The sequence below is a fragment of the Vicia villosa genome, unplaced genomic scaffold, assembly GCF_029867415.1.
Source record: "Vicia villosa cultivar HV-30 ecotype Madison, WI unplaced genomic scaffold, Vvil1.0 ctg.005243F_1_1, whole genome shotgun sequence".
Taxonomy (NCBI): domain Eukaryota; kingdom Viridiplantae; phylum Streptophyta; class Magnoliopsida; order Fabales; family Fabaceae; genus Vicia; species Vicia villosa.
This window is the reverse complement of record NW_026706594.1, coordinates 49,350-71,239: the sequence shown is the minus strand read 5'-3', so window position 1 is coordinate 71,239 and position 21,890 is coordinate 49,350. Positions and strand designations below refer to the sequence as shown.

Sequence of the window (21,890 nt, the reverse complement as noted above, 5' to 3'; positions counted from 1 at the left end):
GACGTGCGGTTTCTTCTTTGATATGCACAATCCTCCTACATCAATAAGGGATTCGTGAGCTTAACCTGGTAAAAGCTCATAAATATTATTGAAAACTCTCAAGATCAATTTTTGGAATGAGGACTAGGTCACTTAATTTAGACTGAGCCTATATAAATTCTGGTGTCATCTCTTTTCACTTATATCTTTACTTTTCATATATTTTCTTTCCATTGGTTTTCTGCTGCAATTCTTCAAACATTTTATTCAATATGTTTTTAAACTCTAATTTAGAAAACAATTTTGTTTTAAACCAATGTTTTTCAAACTCCCACAATTCACCCCCTCTTGTGTGTAGAGTTATATGTTCAATAGAGAGTTCAAATCCTATCTTCATAGTGTTGTCGTGATACATTACTTTAAGGTGAATTGGGAAAGCTAAGACGTCCAATTTTTCCAAAAAGAACCTGCCAAGGATGTTGTTGAAAACAATCTTACATGGTACTACAAGGAAACAAAGAGTTACCTTTCTTCCGTCTTCTCCTCCTCCAAGCGATAGTGGAAGATTTGCCATTCCATAAGGGTGAGTTTCAAAATCATTGAAGGCTAAGAGGCCTCTGTCACCTTATGAACTCAGATCTACCTGGCATAATCCTACTTGCTCGAGTGTATCGGTGTATAGGATATTACATGAACTCTCATCGTCCACGAGTAAACCTATCTAATTCACCACGATAAATGTTATGACTAGTGGTAACTTTGTGTTTTGGATTCCATCTACCTTCTCACAATCTCGAAATCATAGCATCGATTTGTATTTACTTTGTTATCTCAAATCAGTCGTTGCTTGAATGAGGTTCTCTGGTGGTAAGTCTTTGACACACATCGTTTTCGTGAAGATCTCATCGATCATGAAGGGTTGAGGTGGTGCATGATCGAGGAATTCGAAATACTTTTTTGGTGCGATGAAAGAGGTTATTCTCTCCATCTTATGGTGGCTCTAATAGAGATTTAACTTCTAGATTTAGAATGATCTAATCGTGGAATCTTGCGTGAATTAGAAGCCAATTCTCACATATAGTGCCACTGTTTCGCAACAAGAATCAAAATTAGGATTAATCATAAAATGATAATGTTGATCTCCACTACGGCAACACGCGGTGTACCTATAAAAATTAGCACTTGCACATTCAAATCAGTTACGGAATCTAAAATAAGTGAAGTAGAAAGTGAAGGTCATAAAGTGTACCTTAAATCTAATATTCACTATATACATTCAATAATTTCAATTGAGTTATGCTTGAGACTTTGCTGTATCCAAAACACTACTTAAAGTGAAAACAAATAAAACATATTATATATTTTAAAATTAAATATATAGATTTAACAAAATTTCTTTTGCATAAATTTTTAATTTTGCTCGGTATAATTAGTTGGGGACTTGGATCTTCTCCTTCATTTTATTCTCTCCTTCCCTCTCCATCCTCTTTATCTCTCTTAATCTCACTCTCACTCATCAATAAAAAACAAAATTTAATCATGAGAGAGAATGCAATTAAGAGAGATATAGAGAGGATGAAGAGGGAATGAGAGAAAAATGAAGGAGAGGATCCAAAGTGATTAGTTGGTAGCATAGGCAACTAATTAAATGTTTAAATAAAATAAAAAATTGAAATAAACTTCTTTCCCCAAAGGTTATACAAAAAGAGACAAAGCGTTGTGAACTGCGCAAGCAATAGGTTCTTTTCTTCCCCTATATTATCCACGTACAGAGAAAAACAAGCCTTTTTTCATTCATCATTCTCTCTCTTCTATGGAACCAAACAAATTCTGAGCAGAACATAACTCAGTACCTTAACGTAACATGTTTTCTGGTTGACTTTGATTGGGACGATGATGTTGTTGCAACAATCAACCTTCTGTGTTACTACTTCCACCCAATTTACCTCCCTTGTCAGCCAAAGGAACCCACTTCGTCTTCTCCAACAGGTGGGTTCCTTTCGTTTTCCCAGAAAGGTTAAAGCTTCTACCTTTATAGTTTCTGCTTCTCTTGGTGCTGGTTTTTTCAATGACATCGCTCAAATTGCGCAGAACAAGGTACCCCATTTTCATTTTTGTTGTTTATTTGGTGAATTGAAATTTGTATTCTCATTTCTTGTATTCTGCTGGTAAGGTTCTGGTTGCAGCTGGAGTTTCAATGGCAATTGGGCAATTTTCTAAGCCATTTACTTCTGTGTTTCTGTACGGCAAAGAGTTTGATGTCAAGGCTCTTATTCAAGCTGGAGGTTTCCCTTCATCACACTCTTCTGTATGACCTCCAAACCCTTCATTTCTAAATCTTAGTTTCACGAGCACGGACACCAGAAACACGACACTGATACACATGTCGCCACTTGTTTAATTTTAAAAAAAATAATAAATTGAACATAATGTTGGTTTCGGACACCGACCCAGACACACATTTTTCAAGAGATGTCGGTGCTATAGAGTTCACGAGTTTATGGATTTTTGCGCAGTGGAGTTTCAGTTTCATTCTATTTCTCATATAGTTGTTTACGTTTATTTTCCTTTGGATATAGGCAACAGTGGCTTGTGCAACACTCCTTGGCCTTGAGAGGTAAAATAATAATTCAGCTGTGTCTGGTTCATGCCGTTTTTCTCTCTTAAAAATATAAGTGGTCATTGTTTGTTATTCAAATGCAGAGGCCTCTCAGATCCTATTTTTGGTCTTGCACTTGTCTATGCTGGCCTAGTTATGTATGATGCTCAGGTGTGATGTTCTTCTGTTAAAATATGATGCTTTCAATCTAGTTTATCGATTCGTTTCGCATCACTGTGTTTTGATATCCCTTCTAACTATGTTAGGATTTAACTGTACTTAGAATCAACCCACTATTTTTCAGAAACACCGCAGAACTTGATAGACTGTGCCAAACTTAATGAAGGAATCTTAGGCTGGATTAAAATTAAAATCTTCCAAGATATTGAGTATTGCTGCTCTATAGAAAATTTCGTGAATGAATGTTCTACAAGGAAAGAATGTGATAGAAACTAGTACTAATAGTAAATATACTGCATAACAACTTCCTTTTTTTGATAAATCTCTGGATAATTGCTCACAATCATAGATTGAACATATATATACGAATGTGCATAGTATATGGATAATTGAATCATAACAATAAACTGCAAAAATCAGTGTTAGTATGTTATGGTCCCTTGTCTGGGATCGTGTTGACGCAATTTTAGACGTGGTAGAAACTTTGCTTCGACCTATGGTGAAGGCAGAAGGACTTGTCCTTGACAGAGTCTCTTCTTGAATTCACGGGTATTTTTGATCCGCTTCTGCCTTCACCATAGGTCGAAGCAAAGCTTCTACCGCGTCTAGGACTGTGTCAACACGATTCCAGAAAAGGGTCCATAACTGTATTCTCGGCCACTCCTCTTGAAACTTTTTGATTCACCCTGTAAGTATCTCACTATGACAAAACTGTTTCCAAGCTCAATGGCTTAAGTTTAGCGGACACAACTTTTCTTTAAGCAAATTGCTACCACAGATGAAAACTTATTAGTACTTGTAATTCTAATCAGTTTTGACTTTTGATTCATTTATTTGAACTTATTTGCAGACATAAGTTCTTGTAAGTCCCAAGAGAGCTTATGGTATATCCATAAGCTATCTTGTGCTGATTTCGATAAGATCCTCAGAATGGCTTACGAAAACAGCTTAACTTATATGGATGTGACCTGTTTAGCTTACCATCAAAACTGTGACTTCTGTAATTTGCAGGGTGTAAGAAGAGAAGTAGGGATTCATGCTAGGACAATGAACAGACTACTTCTCCACATGCATTCCAAACATAAAGATGCTTTGATCAACTCTCAATCTGGTTCATCCAATCCACCAAAACTTGAAGAAACTCATGAAAAGTCCCATTTGTCCCAAGAAACCACTTCTTTGGAAGCACAGCATGTCAATGCATGTGTATTAGTTAAATCAGAAGGCAAAATAAGGCCAAGTGATGAGGAGTTACTATCCTCTGGCTTCTCAGAAGAAATATCAAATTTGGTTGATGATGGCTTACTACCATTTAAAGAATCTATTGGTCATACTGATGTTGAAGTCATAGCTGGTGGTTTACTTGGATTTTTGGTGGGTTTGGCTGTGTTTAATTTAAAGTAAAGTCTTTAGTTTTTGATGAGTTATTTTATAACGATATAGCTTAATTTGAATAGGTTATAGATATGAAAGTAAAAAGAGAGTTCAGGTCGGTTATAGCTGGATTTATGATTGGATTCTTTGAACAAATATTATGTGTATCATAAAATATTTATTTTTTATCAAATGGTAACAAAATGATAGGTTAATGAAATTAGGTATGTTAGAATGAAAATTTATTTTAATTAGGCTTTTATTTTATGTATTGTTTAGTTGAGCTTTTTAACTTTTAAACCTTTTATTTGAGTATCCACAACAATACTATATATGCACTCTCATTAAGAGACTTGAGATTATCAATGAATAAAAAAGTTATCTTAATTTTTCCTTAGATAGTTATTGTATTGTTCTCCCCTTTTCAATTTAGGAACCCTAATTCTTAATAGGAAAAATCTTCCTATCATAAAATAACAAAATAAAATGTCTCTTCATATTTTTGTACTATAATAGCATAGAATTTTGTGAAAAAGAAGGGCATATAATTTCTCAATTGCTATGTTTGACACGCGCCTGTCTGATAATTGTATGACATGTGTTAAAAAAACACACATGTAGCTGGCTTGGAGTGTCAATTGTTCTCCATAAAGACAGTTTAATTCATTTTGATTAGTTCATGAGACTGATTAGCATTTAGCAGCGGTAGAATCTACTCTCAACGATTATCCGTGGTCTGGTTCGCATGTATATGGTCCATTTGGAAGGCAAGAAATGGAAAGATATTTCATAATATCGAACTCCGCTTGGCCAATATGTTTGAAGAGGTGCAGATATCATCCTGGAAGTGGCTCAGTATCAAAAGTAAAGGCCTCTGCTATATATTACCTCAGTGGTGTTCGAACCCCGGGGCCGGCCTTTGTTTGCATGGTGGTTAATGCGATAAATCAAGAATATAATCAGCAGTGATAATGAGCACAAGTTTTGAAGCTTAATTTAATAGCGGTGTTCATGCTGTTTGTCTAAGTCATTCGTTCTGAGTGTTGTTTCGTGCTGGATTTATCGTTCTGCTACGGGGAGATAATTTTGTAGCTCATGATCAGATTTCAGCAGTTCTTAGTGGGTGCTGTAAATTGGTGTTGTAATTTATTGATGTAGTTAATGCATAGGTGGTATTGCGAATAAAGCGGTGTCGGTTTCGTCAAGAGTTCAGGTATTTGGTTTATGGTGTGAGAATTTGATCCTGTGTGAATTAGGCTCGTGCGGGGTCCTAGTTTTATGGTAAGAGGCGTTTGCTTGGTGATCTTTGTAGTACGGTACCTTTCGGTTCGGTGCTGCGTTGGAGCTTAGCTCCGCGGGATTTCCGCTGTTCCAGGCTTTTCCTTGGTGGCAGCTCCATAAGTCCATCTTTGTAAGCATCACTTGTTTTGTGTTTTAGGGTGATTTAGTCATGTTATATTGTAGCTGGATGGTGCATTCAGTTGAGTTTAGTCTGGTTCTGGTGTCTTAGCAGTATTTCTGATATGAACAGGGTTGCTTGCTGTTTGGCCTGTGAGGCCTGATATGCTTAGCATTGTATCACAGTACTTCTCGTGCTTTCCACTTTTTAATGCAACTTTAGCTTTTTTACATCTTTTGAATCAATGTTCAACACTAACATAGATTAATAATCATACAACTCAATTAGATAATTGTGATAAATTTTTCAAAAGAAATGTTTCTCAATAATAAATCAAATAGATAAATAAATGTTAAATACTACTCTTTCTAGTTTTATTTATAAATAAAAAAAATTATTTTTCAGATTTATAGAATAAAAAATATTTTTTATTTATATATTATTCAATTCAGTGTATCTATTTTTTTTTATAAATAAAATTAGAGGGAGTATCATATATCTAATTTGACAGTGTTAGTGTTTCATATTTTTTATATTCATTTTTTTCAATATTTAGCAAATGATGAATACAAATCAAAATCAGTACTCAAATTACAAAACTTAATGTCTAAATTCATAAGCTTTCTTTTATACCTGGTGAAACTTAATATCTTGAATGACTAAAATCACATAAAATTGATAAGAAAAAATGAAGAAAAAAAAAAGTTCCACAAAACAAACGTGGTATAAAACTAGAGGCAAATTGACATTTGTCACAAGTGATGTACACGTGTAAATTCATGGCATGTTAACATAACAGGTGGGTTGATATTGGCATCTAACTCCTACTATATAAACTAGTAACAAACCCGTGCGTTCGCACGGGTTCTGGTACGGGACGCGCATTTGTTTTAGATGTATATTTTTAATAGAAAAATGATTGATATCCGTGAAAAAAAATAATTGAATGTATAATTAATAAATATTTTCATGTCTCGTTAATAATCAATATTTTGATTGATAACTTCATGTTCGCGTGTATAAATAATATTTTGATCAATAACTTCATGTCCCCGTGTATCTTAAAAAGTATTTTGATCAGTAACTTCATGTCCCGGTAATAATCAATATTTTAATCAGTAACTTCATGTCCCGATAATAATCAGTATTTTGATCAGTAACTTCATGTTCTCGTGTCCAAATATCATTTTGATCAATAACTTCATATCTCCGTGTATCTTAAAAAATATTTTGATCAGTAATTTCATGTCCCGTTCATAGACAATATTTTGATCAGTAACTTCATGTCCCGTTAATAATCAATATTTTGATCAATAACTTTATGTTTCCGTGTACAAAAAAATATATATTAGAAATTTAAGATTTTAAAGATAAAATATGAGTTTAATTTGTATAAGTTTTATTTTTTCTATATTTTTTATTTTTTTTATGTGTATTGTATCCTACTCTAGATAAGTAGATGCTTGATTTCTTTTAATTAAATCATTGTAAATGCAAAAAAATAAATAAATTATATATTGATAAGACAATATTTACATGTAACCAATTAGGTTGTACAATGATTTGACTGCATTGACTTCTAGGGTAAAAGAGTTAATATATTAGACTATTTGAAGCTTTAGCCTCTCACCCCTCATCTTCTTACACCTTACTCATAAACTCTAACCTGCATCATTTTAATACAGTTTTAAAAAAATAAAAACTCAAAGTTATATATCCAAAATCAACCAAACAATATATTATTATCATCAATTCTAAAATAGTTACGATAAATATTTGTCATATTATATCAATTTTTTATTTAATAATAATAAATATGTGTCTTATATTTAACTATATTTATAAATACACAATTTATTACCTTAAATACTATTATAAGACTATAATCATATAAACATTTTTTAAAGTTTATTTTATAATTCTAAAATAATATTATAAGTTATAATTTAAATAAAAAATCGGATGAATTTTTTTAAAGTAATTAAAATAATCAATTTGTTGATTTATATATTAAATAAATACTTATACATTTGTGTTCAAATATTTATTAACTATTAACTTGAGTGTGAAATACATTTGCATAAAGTGGAAAGTATAGCAGTTAAAAATAGTACATCATTATCTCTTGTAAAAGACGAAAAGTAAGCTATACTTTACAATGAACCTTATGGCTATGGAGTTGGACATAAAAAATCAGTAAGCTATGACTTACTACCCTAGTCATTGTTGTTGTAATTATTTTAGATTGTGGTACAGACTATAAATAAATTAGTTTGACAATTTTTTTGCTATGTGGACAAAAAAATCGAACCCAACCCAAAATGATATAACCGATAAATAAAAAAAGAACCAAATTACTAAAAATGAATTGATATAACCACGGTTCACACTTTCCAGTTTTTAAGGGTTTATTACGGTCTAAATCGGACCTAATTTTATGTATATTTGACAATTTTCCGATCAATTTTTATATAGATATGAAGAAAAAAGATTCTGAGATTCAAACATTTTATTGTGAACTTACCATAACATTTAATGCCCTTACTTTTGACAGAACAATTACTTATTGTCTTTTGCTTTGAAAAGTTGAAATGACAACTCGTTCTTTTATTATATTTATATTTCTTAAAGAGTTCTAATCTTTTTTTTTACTTTAACATACAAAATTTTGTGTACATACTCTATTCTCTCTCCCACTTGAAAAAAATAAACCCAACTTATTATTGTGCAGCATCCTCTCAAATATCAATCTCTCATTTCATATTCTCATTAACTAAATAAATATCAATTATAGTATAGGAACAATTAAAGTCCAACTTTAAACTAAATAAATTTTATTAAATAAAATACACTATATCACTATAAATTCCATTCTTTCTCTCTATCTCACCAAAAATCATAAGCTTTATTGCAGTGTTTTAAAAACCGGACCGGACCGGCCGGTCGGACCGGTCGAACCGGGAACCGGCCTGGTAACCGGTCTGGTTCAATAGTCAGATCGGGTATGCTATCAAACCGGTGGGAACCGGTGAAAACCGGTGAAAACCAGGAAAACCGGGAAAACCGGAAAACCGGCGGTTTAATTGCTTTTTTTTTATTTTTGTTTTTTTTAACTTTTTTTTTACATTTTTTTTAAACTTTTTTTTTAACATTTCTTTTAAACTTTTTTTTTAATATATTTAGTAGTGTATTACTTAAATAGCATTGTCACATGGTTTTTTTCGTTAGTGACAAATTAAAAACTTTATTGTCTATTTGTTATCTTTGCTAATAAATTTTGTTAAATAGCATAAACATATTGAATTTTATTTGATTTTCTTTTTAGGAGGATCCTATTTTGAATTAAATTTGGTACACATTGGAGTTATTTTGTTATAAACATTCAATTAGATTATGTTATAATTAGACTTTGTTTGCAATTAGACTTTGTAATTTTTTACTATTTTGTTATGTGTGATACCTTTGTTAAAAATTTGAATTTGATATTTTAAAAAAATTTAAAAGCTAGTTATATTTTTTTAGATACTGAATCATCCGGTTCGACCGGTTTTATAACTATATAATGACAGGTCTATTCAACCGAGTTATCCGGTTTAATCCGGTTTGGTCGTGCGGTTCGACCAGTGACCCAGTGGTTCGACCGATAAACCAGTGACCCAGTACCCTCACCGGTTCAATGACCGGTCCGGTTTTTAAAACACTGCTTTATTGTTTCAGATTCAAACATGGGTTTTCGAAATATTTACTTTGATTAAAGGTGGATTTTCGAAACGATAACCATCTTTAGCACAAGTAAGAGGATGAGAGATGAAACTTGGAATAGTTTTAAGAAGGATATTGAAGAGAGATAGGGGGCAAACCCATGTTTGCAAGAAAAGCAAAAAAACTCAGTCACATGATGGGAAAGGATGGAGGAAAAAATGCACACGGTGACGGTGATGGAAAAGGATGGAAGCAAAGCAGATACAAAGAAGTATAATAATCACACTCAATAGACCTCTACATTTGAGCACTTTACTATTGAAGTTATTGTCATCTCATCAAGTCTTGTATCTAGAGTAAAAGTTTTAATTACAAAATCCATTAATCAATCATCATATCAAAAGTAATATAAATATACTATAAAGAATGATAAATATAATTTATAAACTATTGAATAAAATCAAATTTTAATTTCAACACGAGCTGACAACACTTTTCAAATTTAACCCAAAAATGTTTTAGTCATTAGAAATTTAATTTTATATATATATATATATATATATATATATATATATATATATATATATATATATATATATATATATATATATATATAGTTTAGAGAGGAAAAAATAGTAAAAAATAATATTAAAAATAGTTTAAAAAACAAAAAAAAAAGATCTAGAATAATTTTAAAAAGTATAGAAAAAGAAAAATGGTAAAATGAAGAGAAGTGATACAAGAAATTAATTATAAAATAATATTAATTTAAATTTTCTTTAATATAAAATTAAATTAATTATTTTGAAATAAATTTGGATAAATAGATGATGAAGAAGAAAACAGCAGAACAAAAATTAATGGTTTTATCTTATTTCACTACACAAATAGAGATGAATCATGAATCATAATTTTCAAAAAGGGGGGAAATAATAAATAAATCAATTAAACATTGAGGAGACATTGTGTCAGAAAAAAATTTAAAAAAGATTCCCTCTCTTTCTCTTTACCTACACTATTTCCCCATATGATAATCAAAAGAACAATTAATGAGATAGCAAAGCATTAAAAGTAGAATCAGAAAAAAAAAATTATCTCTCCTCCCTACCACTAACTTGAAAAGATTGTATTATTAATAATAATAATAATATTATTATTGTTATTATTATTTATTATGTGCTTTATTATTGTTGATCAACATCATTAAAAATATTAATATCGATAAAAATCTTAACAAATAATTTCTAAAATGTTTATAGTAGCAAATTTTTGTTTTTGGAAATATCCATATTTCCAAAAAAAAAATGCACCTATTCTATAATGAAAATGAAAGGAAAAAAATCATAGTTAAGAGGATACAATGCAATAATAAAATCTTATAAATAATACTTTTAACATGATATGATAACATCCAGTAAAAATTATATTTTCTTATTGAAACATATTTTAATCGTTACCAATTTAGACTTGTTTTATTATAATGATGATTACAGTAATATCAATAATAATTATAATAATAATGATAAAAGACATTAAATTAAAATAAATAATGGAATTTTTTTCAATCTCAATATTCAAAAAAATTACAAAAATAGTCACATTACTTCATTATTATAAAATTTAAAATATATATAACAAATTTCAGAAAAGAAGAGAGAACAACTAATAAAAATAAAAAGAAGTGAAAACAATGCTAAGAAAATGTCCATCTTATTTAACCTTTTTTCGTTTTCTTATCAGTAACCTGAAAAAACAAAACAAATGAAAAAGATGTTAAAAAGATTTTTAAAAAAATGGCATGAATATCAAAAATAGAAAAAGAAGATCTATACTTTATGGAAGAAATAGATAAGAGATTTCCTTTGATATTACCATTGATGGTGATATTTCCTACCACTACATAAACATCATATCATTGTCAGGTTGATGTGGCCTTTTTTTAACTTGAATTTGAACTTGTACACATATTTCAATCCCTTTTCAAATTGATACATCGATTATGTAAATACAAAAGAAGTAATTATTATTCAGTTTAAATAAAGCATAAATAAAATATCAAGAAAAAATAACAATCAATCTTAAAAATAGAAACAAAATTGCACATAATTTTTTTTAAAATAAATATAAACACAATAAATAATATTGATCATACTTCATTTTCAACAAAAATAATCAAATAAAGAGATCTGCATAATATTTTTTCATAAGATTGTGATTCTCAAATATATGTAAAACACAAAATCAACAAAAAAATTAGGATAAAAAGAAGTATAAAAATCACCTGAAGGAGATGGAAATAGAATCCAGATGCAGATCCAAAATGTAATCAACTATTTTTTTTAGATCTGAATCAAAAAATATAAGACAAACAAAAATGTGAATTTCAACCTATGATACACCAAATAACTTTTAAATTTGGAAAACATAGAAAAAGTACAATCAAATGATTCAAGCAGTGAAACACTCTTTGCCTTACTGCTTTAGAACTGATTGGAGGATCATGCCTTGTTCCTGAAAGAGAAATATTACACTATTTATTGAACCTTTAGTCATGAATAAAGAACAAAGGTTCTCCCAAAAATAATGGTTTAAAGAAAAAATTGTTCAAAGAGCAAGACTGTAAAACTGAAAGAAGCAAAATACCTTCAATAGGTTGGGGGCCTTCAACAACAACCTCTTCGGAGTGAGGAACCACCATCTCAAAGTCCTTTCCATTTTCCGATTGCTGCATAAAAGAATTAAAAAAGTCAGATTTAATTATGCAAATTATTGGTTGTTTCTATTTGATTTCAAAAATAAAAAAAGAGGAAGAATGAAGAAGAAGAAAGATGAATAAGGAAGAAGAAAGAAGTAGAAGAAGAAATAAATGAGTGAGGGAGATGTAGAGTGAACGTGATGCAGAATTAAGAGAGAGATAATGAAGAGAGAAATATAAGTTATAAATGAGAAAGTTAGAATAATATTAGTGAAGAGAGAGAAAAAAAAAGAAGTATAATAATATTTTTACAAAAGGAAAAGGAGAAAGAAAATGAAAAAGCAAGTGAGTTTTAGAGTAAGAGAAAGGAAGCAGAGGGTGTAGAAGGTGTCCACGTGGACAGTCTTATTGATCAGTATTTGAAAAAAGGGCATAAATGGTATTTCAAGAACATCTATCTTTCTTATATGATAGATGAATGATTAAGTTTCCGATATAATCTAAAATAGTGAAAAACCATACAATATAGATTTGAAGGAATATAGGTGAAGAAGAAGCATATTAGTGAGAATGTCAGGGGCACAGGGAGCACAACCGAAAGAGTCAAAGACAGCAACAACATATGAATCAAAAGAAGGGGGACAGAATCGTACAAGAACTGATTTACTTTCAAAGGAAGATCAAGGTGGCATTCAAGTGGATAAGCATCAAGAGAAGGTCCATGATCCTGCTGGAAAAGGTGGTCCTGTCTTTGGTGCTGGCAAGGATGACAATAAACAAGACCTTGGAGTCACAGGCACTGGCTAGCTAGCAAGCTAGTTTTAATTAATTATCATGGTTCTGTTTTTCTTCTTTGTTGTAAATGGGACTGTAGTTTGTGGAATAAGAAGGAATAAATTATGGTTGATCATGTAATTTGTCTTATAATGAATTATCTTGGTGAATGTTTCTATTCTCTTTTTTTTTTTTTTTACATTCACATTGTTTTTCTATCCTAGAAATTTAGGAAGTATATATTATATATCATAAAGGTAGTAGACATATTAATATGTTCTAGATAGAGGGAGGAGCTCTAGGCAATGTTTTAAAAATCATATTCATTATTAAATCGGTGAGTCACAAATTTAAATTGGATTAAATTAGATATAGTTGAAATACTAATTTTTATAATAAGATTATGAATTTAAATAATTTAAATTGAATTAAATTAGATAATTTGGTTGGATAAACTAGTTTCTATAATAAAATTGCGAAATTAGCTAATTTAGTTGAGTAAATTAGTTTCTATAAAAATTATACCTATCAAAATAAAGAAACAGATAACTATGTCTTTTAAAAAATATTATACACTTATAATAAAAAATAGGCTTAATTGTAATATAAATTATGATTTTATTTTCAAAAATAAATTAAAATTATATTTAAATATTATTAAATATCTTATTCAGTAATATGTTATAAAATACATTGTTAAATATTTAAATATTATTAAATACATTATTCAATAATTATTTAATTTACTTGAACTCATGCCCTTTGACTCTTATCACTAAAGCTCTTACATTAGGCTATGAGAATTGACTCGTTACCACCAAAGCTCTTACCATTAGGCTAATGAGAATTTATTTGTTAAGTTTTCACACGTCTTATTACCCGTTTTCACACGTATTATTACCCATACATATTAGCATTCTGAATTGATTATTGTTTTGATGAATGAATTATAAGTTAAATAATTGTGTTAAATGTGCTACCATTGTTATTTTTTGCACCACTAACATATTTTGAGCGTATTCTCACTCCTGTTTGTTTTGTTTTATAGTATTTGTACTCTCTTGGAATACAAAGGTAGAGGAGTAGCTACTATTTGAGGTTGAGAATGGTGTTGATGCCTCTTATTTATTTAATGTTTTCCGTATTATTTTTTATTAAAAATATTATTTTTTTATCTATCAGCTAGTGTAATAACTAATTTTAATCAAATATTCAAGTTAATTTATCAGTTATCAATCATCAGCTATAAACTATCACCTATCAACTATAGATCATCAGCTATCAGTTAGTTTTACCATCAGAACCTTAATCTAACTATACTAACCATAATTATCTTTTTTTAAACAAAAGATTAAATATAAAAACACTTTTATTTTTTAAACTTTCTCTCTCTAGAACCGTCTTTTCTCTCCCTTCTCTCTAGAAGGGGATTAAGGTTCTTGGCTTCTCTCATATTTGGTGGAACTCTCCACCGTGAGGACGGTTGGATGAAGGCTAGGTGGAGTGCGTTTCGGAATTGGATTCCCTAGTGGAACATTTTTTTGGCGGGCAAGAAGGCGGAAGGGGTAGTGGCGTCTATTATTACTTCTCTGAGTTTTTAGATAAGAGCAAATTTAAGGTTTTTTACGACTTGTTCGGTTGTAATGGAGAAATTGTGGAGGTTGCAATCGCTCATAGAAGGAATAGGATAGGGAAGCGCTTCGATTTTGCAAGATTTTAGGAGGCGGAGGATGCTCGTTTACTTGCCTTGAAGCTTGATAACGTTATTGTCGAAGGTAAGAAGATTCACGCCAATGTGCCAAGGTTTTAAAGGAAAGGGAATGGAGCGACGAAAGTCAATCTTTCGGGTGCGAGAAATAGTTTTATGCAGAATCATTGGCCTCGAAAAGAAGTCCAGCGAAGGAGTTGGGGTGAAACAAAAGTGTGGAGGGATTCGAGGCCGTTTGCGGAGGTGGTGGCAGATTGAAAAGGTACCATTAGTCGAGTTACAAAGAAGGTATTGGTGTTCAATTCGAAGGAGGAGGATAGAGCTCATTTTCCAAAGCTTTTGTGGGTCTGTTGAGGTGTCCTAGTTTTGCTTTTCGGATTTAATCGAGCATTGAGAAGGAAATTTTTTTCAGGATTAAGGCGTTTGGTTGGAGACTTTTTGTGAATAGACTTCCGACTAAGGATTTACTTCGTGATCACTCTTTTTTCAAGTGCAAGGTGGTGAAGGTTGTTTGGAGGGAGATTGCTATTTGGATTGGGAAACCGATAGGTGGTTTGGATGAACAGTGTTTATCGTGTTTCATGAATTGGTTTTCTTTTTGTAAAAAAAAAAAAGAAGGTTTAAGAGGGAAAATTAGGAGTTGTGTGGTTAGCTATTTTGTGGATTATTTGGTTATCCAGGAATGAGATATGCTTCTGGAATGAAGTTTGGAATGTGGATAATACGGTTTGGAGTATAAAATCTTTGATTTGGAAGTGGACTTTAATTTGAGAAATTACTCACCTCATTTGTAGCTCTTACGAATTTAACAAAGATCATTTGTTATTTCTTTCGTTACTCTAATTGGTATGTAATTTCTCTCGTTTCTTAGTCAGGGTTTTTTCCCGTTTTATTGTGTAATCAAATTTGGAGAACCCTTAATATGATATTCAATGGGAAGGAACATGTGTGAGGTGTAATTTATGTGTAAAAGTAAAGTTCTATCTAGTACTTAAGTAGAAGAATAATACATTTAGATTAGAGAATATCTTACCTCATTCTATGAGGTTCTCATATACCATGTTGGTTGCTAAATTTGCTTTTTCTGCTTTTAGAGGTCTATCTCCAGAAGTAATTAATTTTTTTGATTTTACGTTAATTTGTTTCGTAGATGTATCGACATAACATTTTTTTAACTGAATTATTTGGAAGTTTTTCCAAATATTTTCCAATTTAAAATACTTACGTATATACATATCTGAAAAAACTCAAATTTTAAAAAAAAAATTACTTCAGATGTATCTACGAAAACAAAAAACATAAATATAATTGCGCCGAATGTCCAAAAATAAGATATTCTCTTTGAATTATTCTTTAAAATGATATAACAAATAAAATTCAAAACAAACAAGAATTAGGCTAGTTGATTGCTACGGAAGCTTAACGTTCTTTGCGTGGCAACATATGAATCACACAAAGCCACACCTTACGGATAATTCACCGATATTCATTCATTGCTGCTCCCAATTTTCCTCTTCACTCACTCACTCAACAACACATTTCACTACTACAACAAGGTACGAGAATGTTGCCTATATCTTTGCTTTCACGAAAACACAGCAAAACCAAGCATTCATGTTGCATGTTTTTATTGTCTTAGACCAAATTTAAGAATACCAGAAAGGAAAGTTATTTTATTTAATACTAAAAATATGATTTTGCTGACTCAACACATTTCACATCCACTTTTATTCTTTTCTTATAAATCAAACCCTTCTTCATTCAATCACCATGTGCAACTTCATCAAGGTTTCACTTTCCTTACCCAATTTTCATCACAATTTCCCATTATGCCTATTACCAATGGAAGGCATTTCAAGAGGAGGAATCTGAACAAGTGTTTCCCTTCTTCTGAATCTGAAACTTCTCCATTGCCAACTGACCCAGATAAGGTTTTTCTTTTTGTGTTGATTTTGTTTGAGATTTGGTTGATGGGTTGTTGATTTTAATGTAAAGTTTGAAACTTTTGTTGGTGAGTGTGCAGAAACAGGGGCAATTGGGAGTAGTGAGTGATGGTGCAGTGGCTGCGGAGGGGGAAAATCCTGATCTTCAGACGCTGTTTAGAAGGTTCTGGAAAGTGGCTGCTCCTTATTGGAGTTCTGATGATAAGGTCCAAGCGAGATTGCAGCTTGCTAGTGTTTTTTTTCTTACTTTGGCTACCACTGGAATTAGTGTTGGATTCAGTTTTCTTGGGAGAGATTTCTATAATGCACTTGCCAGTAAGTTTATTTGTTGGAATCATGGACATTGTTTCTGTGCTAACTTCCATGAAGAATGCTAATACACTCTAAAACATATTTTAGTATTAGACTTAGTAATTACTAGTATTACTCTCTCAGGTCCTATTTACAAGAGACAATGACAATTTCTTTTTCAGATTCATTTAACAATCAATGTATTGGTCTAATAATAGACCAGGTACATTGATTAATCAATGAATCTAAGACGTAATTTGTCTCTTATAAATAGGATTGGACGGAGTATTATGCAGAGTTGTCTTTAACGGCGTGTAAGACGGAAAATTGCACAAGGCCCAAATTTTATTACGGTTAAACCCTATCTATATAGGGCCTCATAAAATCTGTCATTGTTAAAATGTGGTTAAATAGGACCTATAATTATTTTGTCATAGTTGAACTGTGACTAACCTACAAAGAGTCTCCAAAAACTTAAGATGACTCTGGTGTATTACCATAGGAGTTTGAGAATTGAGTCTAAAATTCAATCTCTGGCTACTTACACAACATACTAACAACTAGTATTTTGTTATAAAAAAGTGTAATTTTTTAGAGAATGATCTAAGTATAGAAAATGTGTAATACAATGTTTAGAGTAGTATGATGCTAGCATTCCTCAATCTTCCATTTATCTTAGTTAAATGGGCTTGGATCTCAGTCCAAAAGCTAACTCAATTGATTAGGGTGTCCAAGCACATGTGTAGAGTGCGCTTCACAGGAACCATGGAAATTCGGGACTCAAATGTGACTTCAATACTCACCCTCTCGCGTAATGTGGGCCAGAGTCCGATTCCTGCAACATGCCTGTAAAATTCGGCTTTGATACCATGCTAGAATTTGGGTTAGGCCTAACTGTAGTGGACTCTACAAAACCGGCTTGTAGAGTGACAAATGTCTCATAATTATAAATTTATGCTTAGACTATCTCATACAATGTGGGACTCTTAACATTCCATATATGATAAGAGATAGAACCCAATTAACCATGTAGGCATCCGTCTAAACTGCTCCCCCTTCTCCCAAATTCTGAGATCATCTATTCGGGCTTACATAATTTACTTGTATATGAGTTTTTGGCTGTTCTTTTGTTTAATAAATTATTTACTCTAGTATGAAGTGGCAACAATCAACTGAACCTGTTTAAGTTTATTAATGCAAGACAAGGATCAAGAACAATTTACGAAGCAACTACTTTACTACTTGGGTGGCTTTGCTGGAGGAATCCCGGTGAGCACATTGCCGCACTTTCTTAGGTATAGCTCTGCTAGACTTTGCTTTAGTTCTTAGAATGATGAATATTGTCATCTAATGCTGTAGCCGAATTGAAAAGAAACACGACTAAAAAGAGCCAAGTCATTAATGTTATGCGTCTTTTTCTTTTATCTAAACTTTTCTAGCATGACGTGAATACAAGCTATATGGATGCTTCTGCAACTTTTAGTTTGTTGTACCTTATTCCAAACCTCTTCCTACGTTTCTAACCTTATTCATTATTGTGTTCCAGTTTTTTGTTTTGAGAGATTATGCAAGAGAAACTCTTTCATTGAGATGGAGGTCTTGGATGACGAGGTATTATATGGATCGCTATTTGAAGAATCAGACTTTCTATAAACTTCAGTCACAGTCAATTATCGATAATCCAGACCAGCGAATTGTTGATGATCTAAGCTCTTTCACCGGAACAGCCCTTTCTTTCTCTTTGACACTCTTCAACGCTGCTGTAGACTTAATCTCTTTCAGTAACATTTTATATGGAATATATCCTCCACTCTTTGTTGTTCTTCTTGTATACTCTATTGGTGGTACCGCTATCAGTGTTTACCTCGGAAAGGTAATTGTCTATTTTTTTATAGCAATATTTTTAAACTGAGGCAAAACTTTCAAGATGACCTCCATCTCAATGACAGGGCCTGGTGACTTTGAATTTCTTGCAAGAGAAAAAGGAGGCGGACTTTCGTTATGGACTTGTAAGGGTTCGGGAAAATGCTGAATCAATTGCTTTCTATGGTGGTGAAGAGAGTGAGATGCAACTTCTTCTGATGCGCTTCAAAAGTGCTTTTGAAAATCTGACTGTAAGATTTTTCTTCTTATGTTTTTACTTTTTTCCTTTAAATCTGTTGTTGAAACTTGAAACCCTATCTTCTTTCGTTGCGGCTACCTTATGTTAACATGATGATGAATATTTATAATTCTCTTTTACAGCAATTACTGATTTCTTCTAGAAATCTGGAGTTCTTCACCAGTGGTTATCGTTATGTCATTCAAATTCTTCCTGCTGCTGTTGTTGCTCCGATGTATTTCTCTGGAAAAATCGAGTTTGGTGTCATCAATCAGTCAGTATCTGCTTTTAATCACATCCTTGGTGACTTTTCTCTCATCGTTTACCAGTTTCAAGCAATAAGTGCTTTTTCTGCTGTCATTAATCGTTTAGGTACAGCATTCTTTTTCCGTTATCTTATCTAGATATGGTTTGCATATATCGTAAGATTCTGATAACTATTGTTTGTTCACATGCTTTTGAGGCCACCTTTCGAATATAATGTATACTACCGACTAACAGTTTCTATATTCCATATGCAGGTGAATTCGATGATGTTTTGGACAGAAGCAACTCTAAATCTCTTCCTGATTCTTTAGAAGACATAGATATTATGTACAAAGACTTTATAAGTTCATCTGTATTGGAATCTAACGGATTAACTCCACAAGAGAAACACGAAACGTTATTGGAGATAGAAAATTTAATTCTGAAGACACCAAGTGAATCTACTCTTATTAGAGACTTATCATTGGCAATCAAGCCAAAAGATAATTTACTGGTAAGAATGCAACTATCCCCTAACCGCTAACTTATAAAAACTGTAGGGTCTTATGCATTTCAAAATATAACCGATTTAACAGATTACAGGACCTAGTGGAAGTGGAAAAACTTCTTTATTAAGAGCTATGGCTGGTCTTTGGAAAACTGGAACCGGAAAGATCATATACTATGTAAAAGAAGGGGAAGACGCTGAGAAATTTAGTTCAGATGTGAATACTCCTTTAATAAATACTGCCCGTGACACAACGGAAGACCGAGGAAAATCCATAAGCAGAAAATCCGGAATTTTTTTCCTACCTCAAAAACCGTATATGGTGTTGGGTTCTCTTCGTCAACAATTACTTTATCCAACTTGGGGTGATGATGTAGTTCCCACATCAGATAGTAATGAAAAAGGTATGCGATTTTTAGCTTCTTTTTCCCATAGTACACCTAAATCTGGAATAATGTGTATGATTTACTGATAGAGTGAAAATTGTTGTGCAGATGTGCTTACTTTCTTGTCAAACTCAGATGATATGAATAGTGAACTCGTGAAGCCGGGAACAGATGAGTTGATAAAGATCTTAGAGGATGTCCGTCTTGGCTACATATTGGCTCGATTCGGTTTGGATTCAACTCATGAATGGTCTAGTGTTCTTTCTCTGGGAGAACAACAACGTCTCGCGTTTGCCCGTCTTCTACTTTCGAAACCTCAGCTGGCTCTATTGGATGAGTCGACAAGCGCACTCGATGAAGCAAATGAGGTGCTCTTGGCAGAAAAGTTGCTAATAAAATAAAGTCAATAAAATCCGAGCAGACAATGTGGCAGTGATTAATTTTCCTGTGCTTTTTGTGTTGCAGGTTTATTTGTACGAAAAGATTGCGGCAGAAGGCATAACATACATCAGTGTTGGCCATCGATCAACCTTATGCGACTTCCATGACAGAATCCTACGCATTTCAGCGGCTGATTCTAACAACGAACAGCCAAATTGGTGCATTGAACCCACTAGACGCGAATCCTCTTTAAAAATCTAGAAATGTATGATTGTAGCAAGCTTTCAGTATTGACATCTATGTTTCAAGTTCATTGATAATTTTTAGGACTATATATGTCAATATATAGGTTTTTTTCACAGAAACTAGTTGTTAATTAATTGTTATAACTATCAATTTTAAAATACAGGTTTATAGAAACACTTGCATAATGCTACAATATTCTCTAGAATGTTTTTCATTTCTGCATGCATATCAGTCCTTGTGCATTTTATTTCTCGATACTAACTGGAATTGTAGCTGGTGTTGATGGAGTTTTTTTGCACCCAGCATAAACATTTTATCCTAAAATGCATCTTGCATCCTTCTTCTCCATGCATACCATTCCTTAGAGTTATTAGCTTATTTACTCATTGCTTTAAATCTCATTCCATGGTGTTTCTGAGTGCATAACTCAATATCATCATCATCATCCTGATATCATTCATCTTCACGCATATTTCCTTCTAATGCTGGGATTGGTTTTTCAATCTGCATTAACATTTTCGTAATCTGCATGTTTTTATTCGATCATTCATCCTCCATTCAGCATAAGCATTATCATTATCATAATCACTCTCACTCGCATCCTTTGTAACACCCCATAATATTAATAAAATCAGAGTATAAAAAAAATCTTCATTTAAAATAATTCTTTGAAACCAGAATGTCACATTTTCTTCATAATACAAAAACAATTGCTCATAATCATAGTAGATACATAACACGTATAAGCGGATGAACCGACCAAAAAGATACATTCTTCAAAAGAAATAGCTTTCAATTACGCAGTGGAATTCAACATATTCAATCTTAGGAATGTCATGACATTTTAATTCAACAAAATCAACTTCAAGTTCTAAACGTACTTCAATAAACAATCAAAATTTCAATAAAGAAACAATTAGCAAATAATAACGTTCATCCTCTCGAGTGTTATGTATCAGAGCGACGATCTACTTGAAGGTAACTAGCCTTCATTCTTGATTACCTGCACGTTACCGACATAGGGGTAACATTCAAACAAAAGGGGTGAGATATCTTACAATATAAAGGAATGCATGATAAATAATATAGGAGATATAGATCATATATAATTTCACCACTTCATTCAAAATTAGCATCGTTCATCATTCAACAGCACATCGTTATTCATTAACAACAAATAATTCATCAGTCATACCATAAACATGATAATGCAATTCAACCGACACTGTGCAGATGCATGTGGTACCATCAAGGCATAAGCCATCATCGCTAACTTGCCAATTAATAGAGGCATCAACAAAATGCACTTAATCTGCATAATGGGATTAAGGCCAACACTAGACCAAAGGTCGTACAACATCACTGGACTTTCATCCTA

At 32.0% G+C, this 21,890-nt stretch overlaps 3 protein-coding genes across 4 annotated transcripts; all 3 read left to right on the top strand.

Moving 5' to 3' along the window:
* Positions 1 to 1,700: 1,700 nt before the first annotated feature.
* On the top strand, positions 1,701 to 4,313 carry LOC131642535 (uncharacterized). The gene is made up of 5 exons (XM_058912771.1): positions 1,701 to 2,076; positions 2,153 to 2,287; positions 2,559 to 2,596; positions 2,683 to 2,749; positions 3,770 to 4,313. The coding sequence occupies exons 1-5, from the start codon at positions 1,873 to 1,875 to the stop codon at positions 4,160 to 4,162; spliced, it is 837 nt and encodes a 278-aa protein (XP_058768754.1). The 5' UTR covers positions 1,701 to 1,872; the 3' UTR covers positions 4,163 to 4,313.
* Positions 4,314 to 12,446: 8,133 nt separating this feature from the next.
* Positions 12,447 to 12,843, top strand: LOC131642537 (uncharacterized). The gene has a single exon (XM_058912774.1). The coding sequence runs from the start codon at positions 12,499 to 12,501 to the stop codon at positions 12,733 to 12,735; it is 237 nt and encodes a 78-aa protein (XP_058768757.1). The 5' UTR covers positions 12,447 to 12,498; the 3' UTR covers positions 12,736 to 12,843.
* Positions 12,844 to 15,883: 3,040 nt separating this feature from the next.
* Positions 15,884 to 20,686, top strand: LOC131642536 (ABC transporter D family member 2, chloroplastic-like). 2 transcript variants are annotated; one of them, XM_058912773.1, is made up of 10 exons: positions 15,884 to 16,341; positions 16,434 to 16,668; positions 17,832 to 17,913; positions 18,191 to 18,517; positions 18,594 to 18,758; positions 18,889 to 19,117; positions 19,267 to 19,505; positions 19,588 to 19,903; positions 19,994 to 20,253; positions 20,351 to 20,686. In XM_058912773.1, exons 3-10 carry the CDS (start codon positions 17,839 to 17,841, stop codon positions 20,525 to 20,527), a joined length of 1,788 nt encoding a protein of 595 aa, XP_058768756.1. In that variant the 5' UTR covers positions 15,884 to 16,341; positions 16,434 to 16,668; positions 17,832 to 17,838; the 3' UTR covers positions 20,528 to 20,686. The 2 variants fall into 2 exon arrangements, with proteins under 2 accessions (XP_058768756.1, XP_058768755.1); XM_058912772.1 differs by having other exon boundaries at positions 15,886 to 16,341; positions 17,846 to 17,913.
* Positions 20,687 to 21,890: the final 1,204 nt, after the last annotated feature.

Bases quoted from the DNA above. Each gene is read 5' to 3' on its own strand.
- LOC131642535 (XM_058912771.1), top strand. From the start codon at position 1,873: ATGATGTTGTTGCAACAATCAACCTTCTGTGTTACTACTTCCACCCAA. The intron at 2,288-2,558 runs GTATGACCTCCA...CTTTGGATATAG, and splicing joins TCCCTTCATCACACTCTTCT to GCAACAGTGGCTTGTGCAAC. The intron at 2,750-3,769 runs GTGTGATGTTCT...TGTAATTTGCAG, and splicing joins TAGTTATGTATGATGCTCAG to GGTGTAAGAAGAGAAGTAGG.
- LOC131642537 (XM_058912774.1), top strand. From the start codon at position 12,499: ATGTCAGGGGCACAGGGAGCACAACCGAAAGAGTCAAAGACAGCAACA.
- LOC131642536 (XM_058912772.1), top strand. From the start codon at position 16,102: ATGATTTTGCTGACTCAACACATTTCACATCCACTTTTATTCTTTTCT. The intron at 19,506-19,587 runs GTAAGAATGCAA...CCGATTTAACAG, and splicing joins AGCCAAAAGATAATTTACTG to ATTACAGGACCTAGTGGAAG. The intron at 20,254-20,350 runs GTGCTCTTGGCA...TTTGTGTTGCAG, and splicing joins CACTCGATGAAGCAAATGAG to GTTTATTTGTACGAAAAGAT.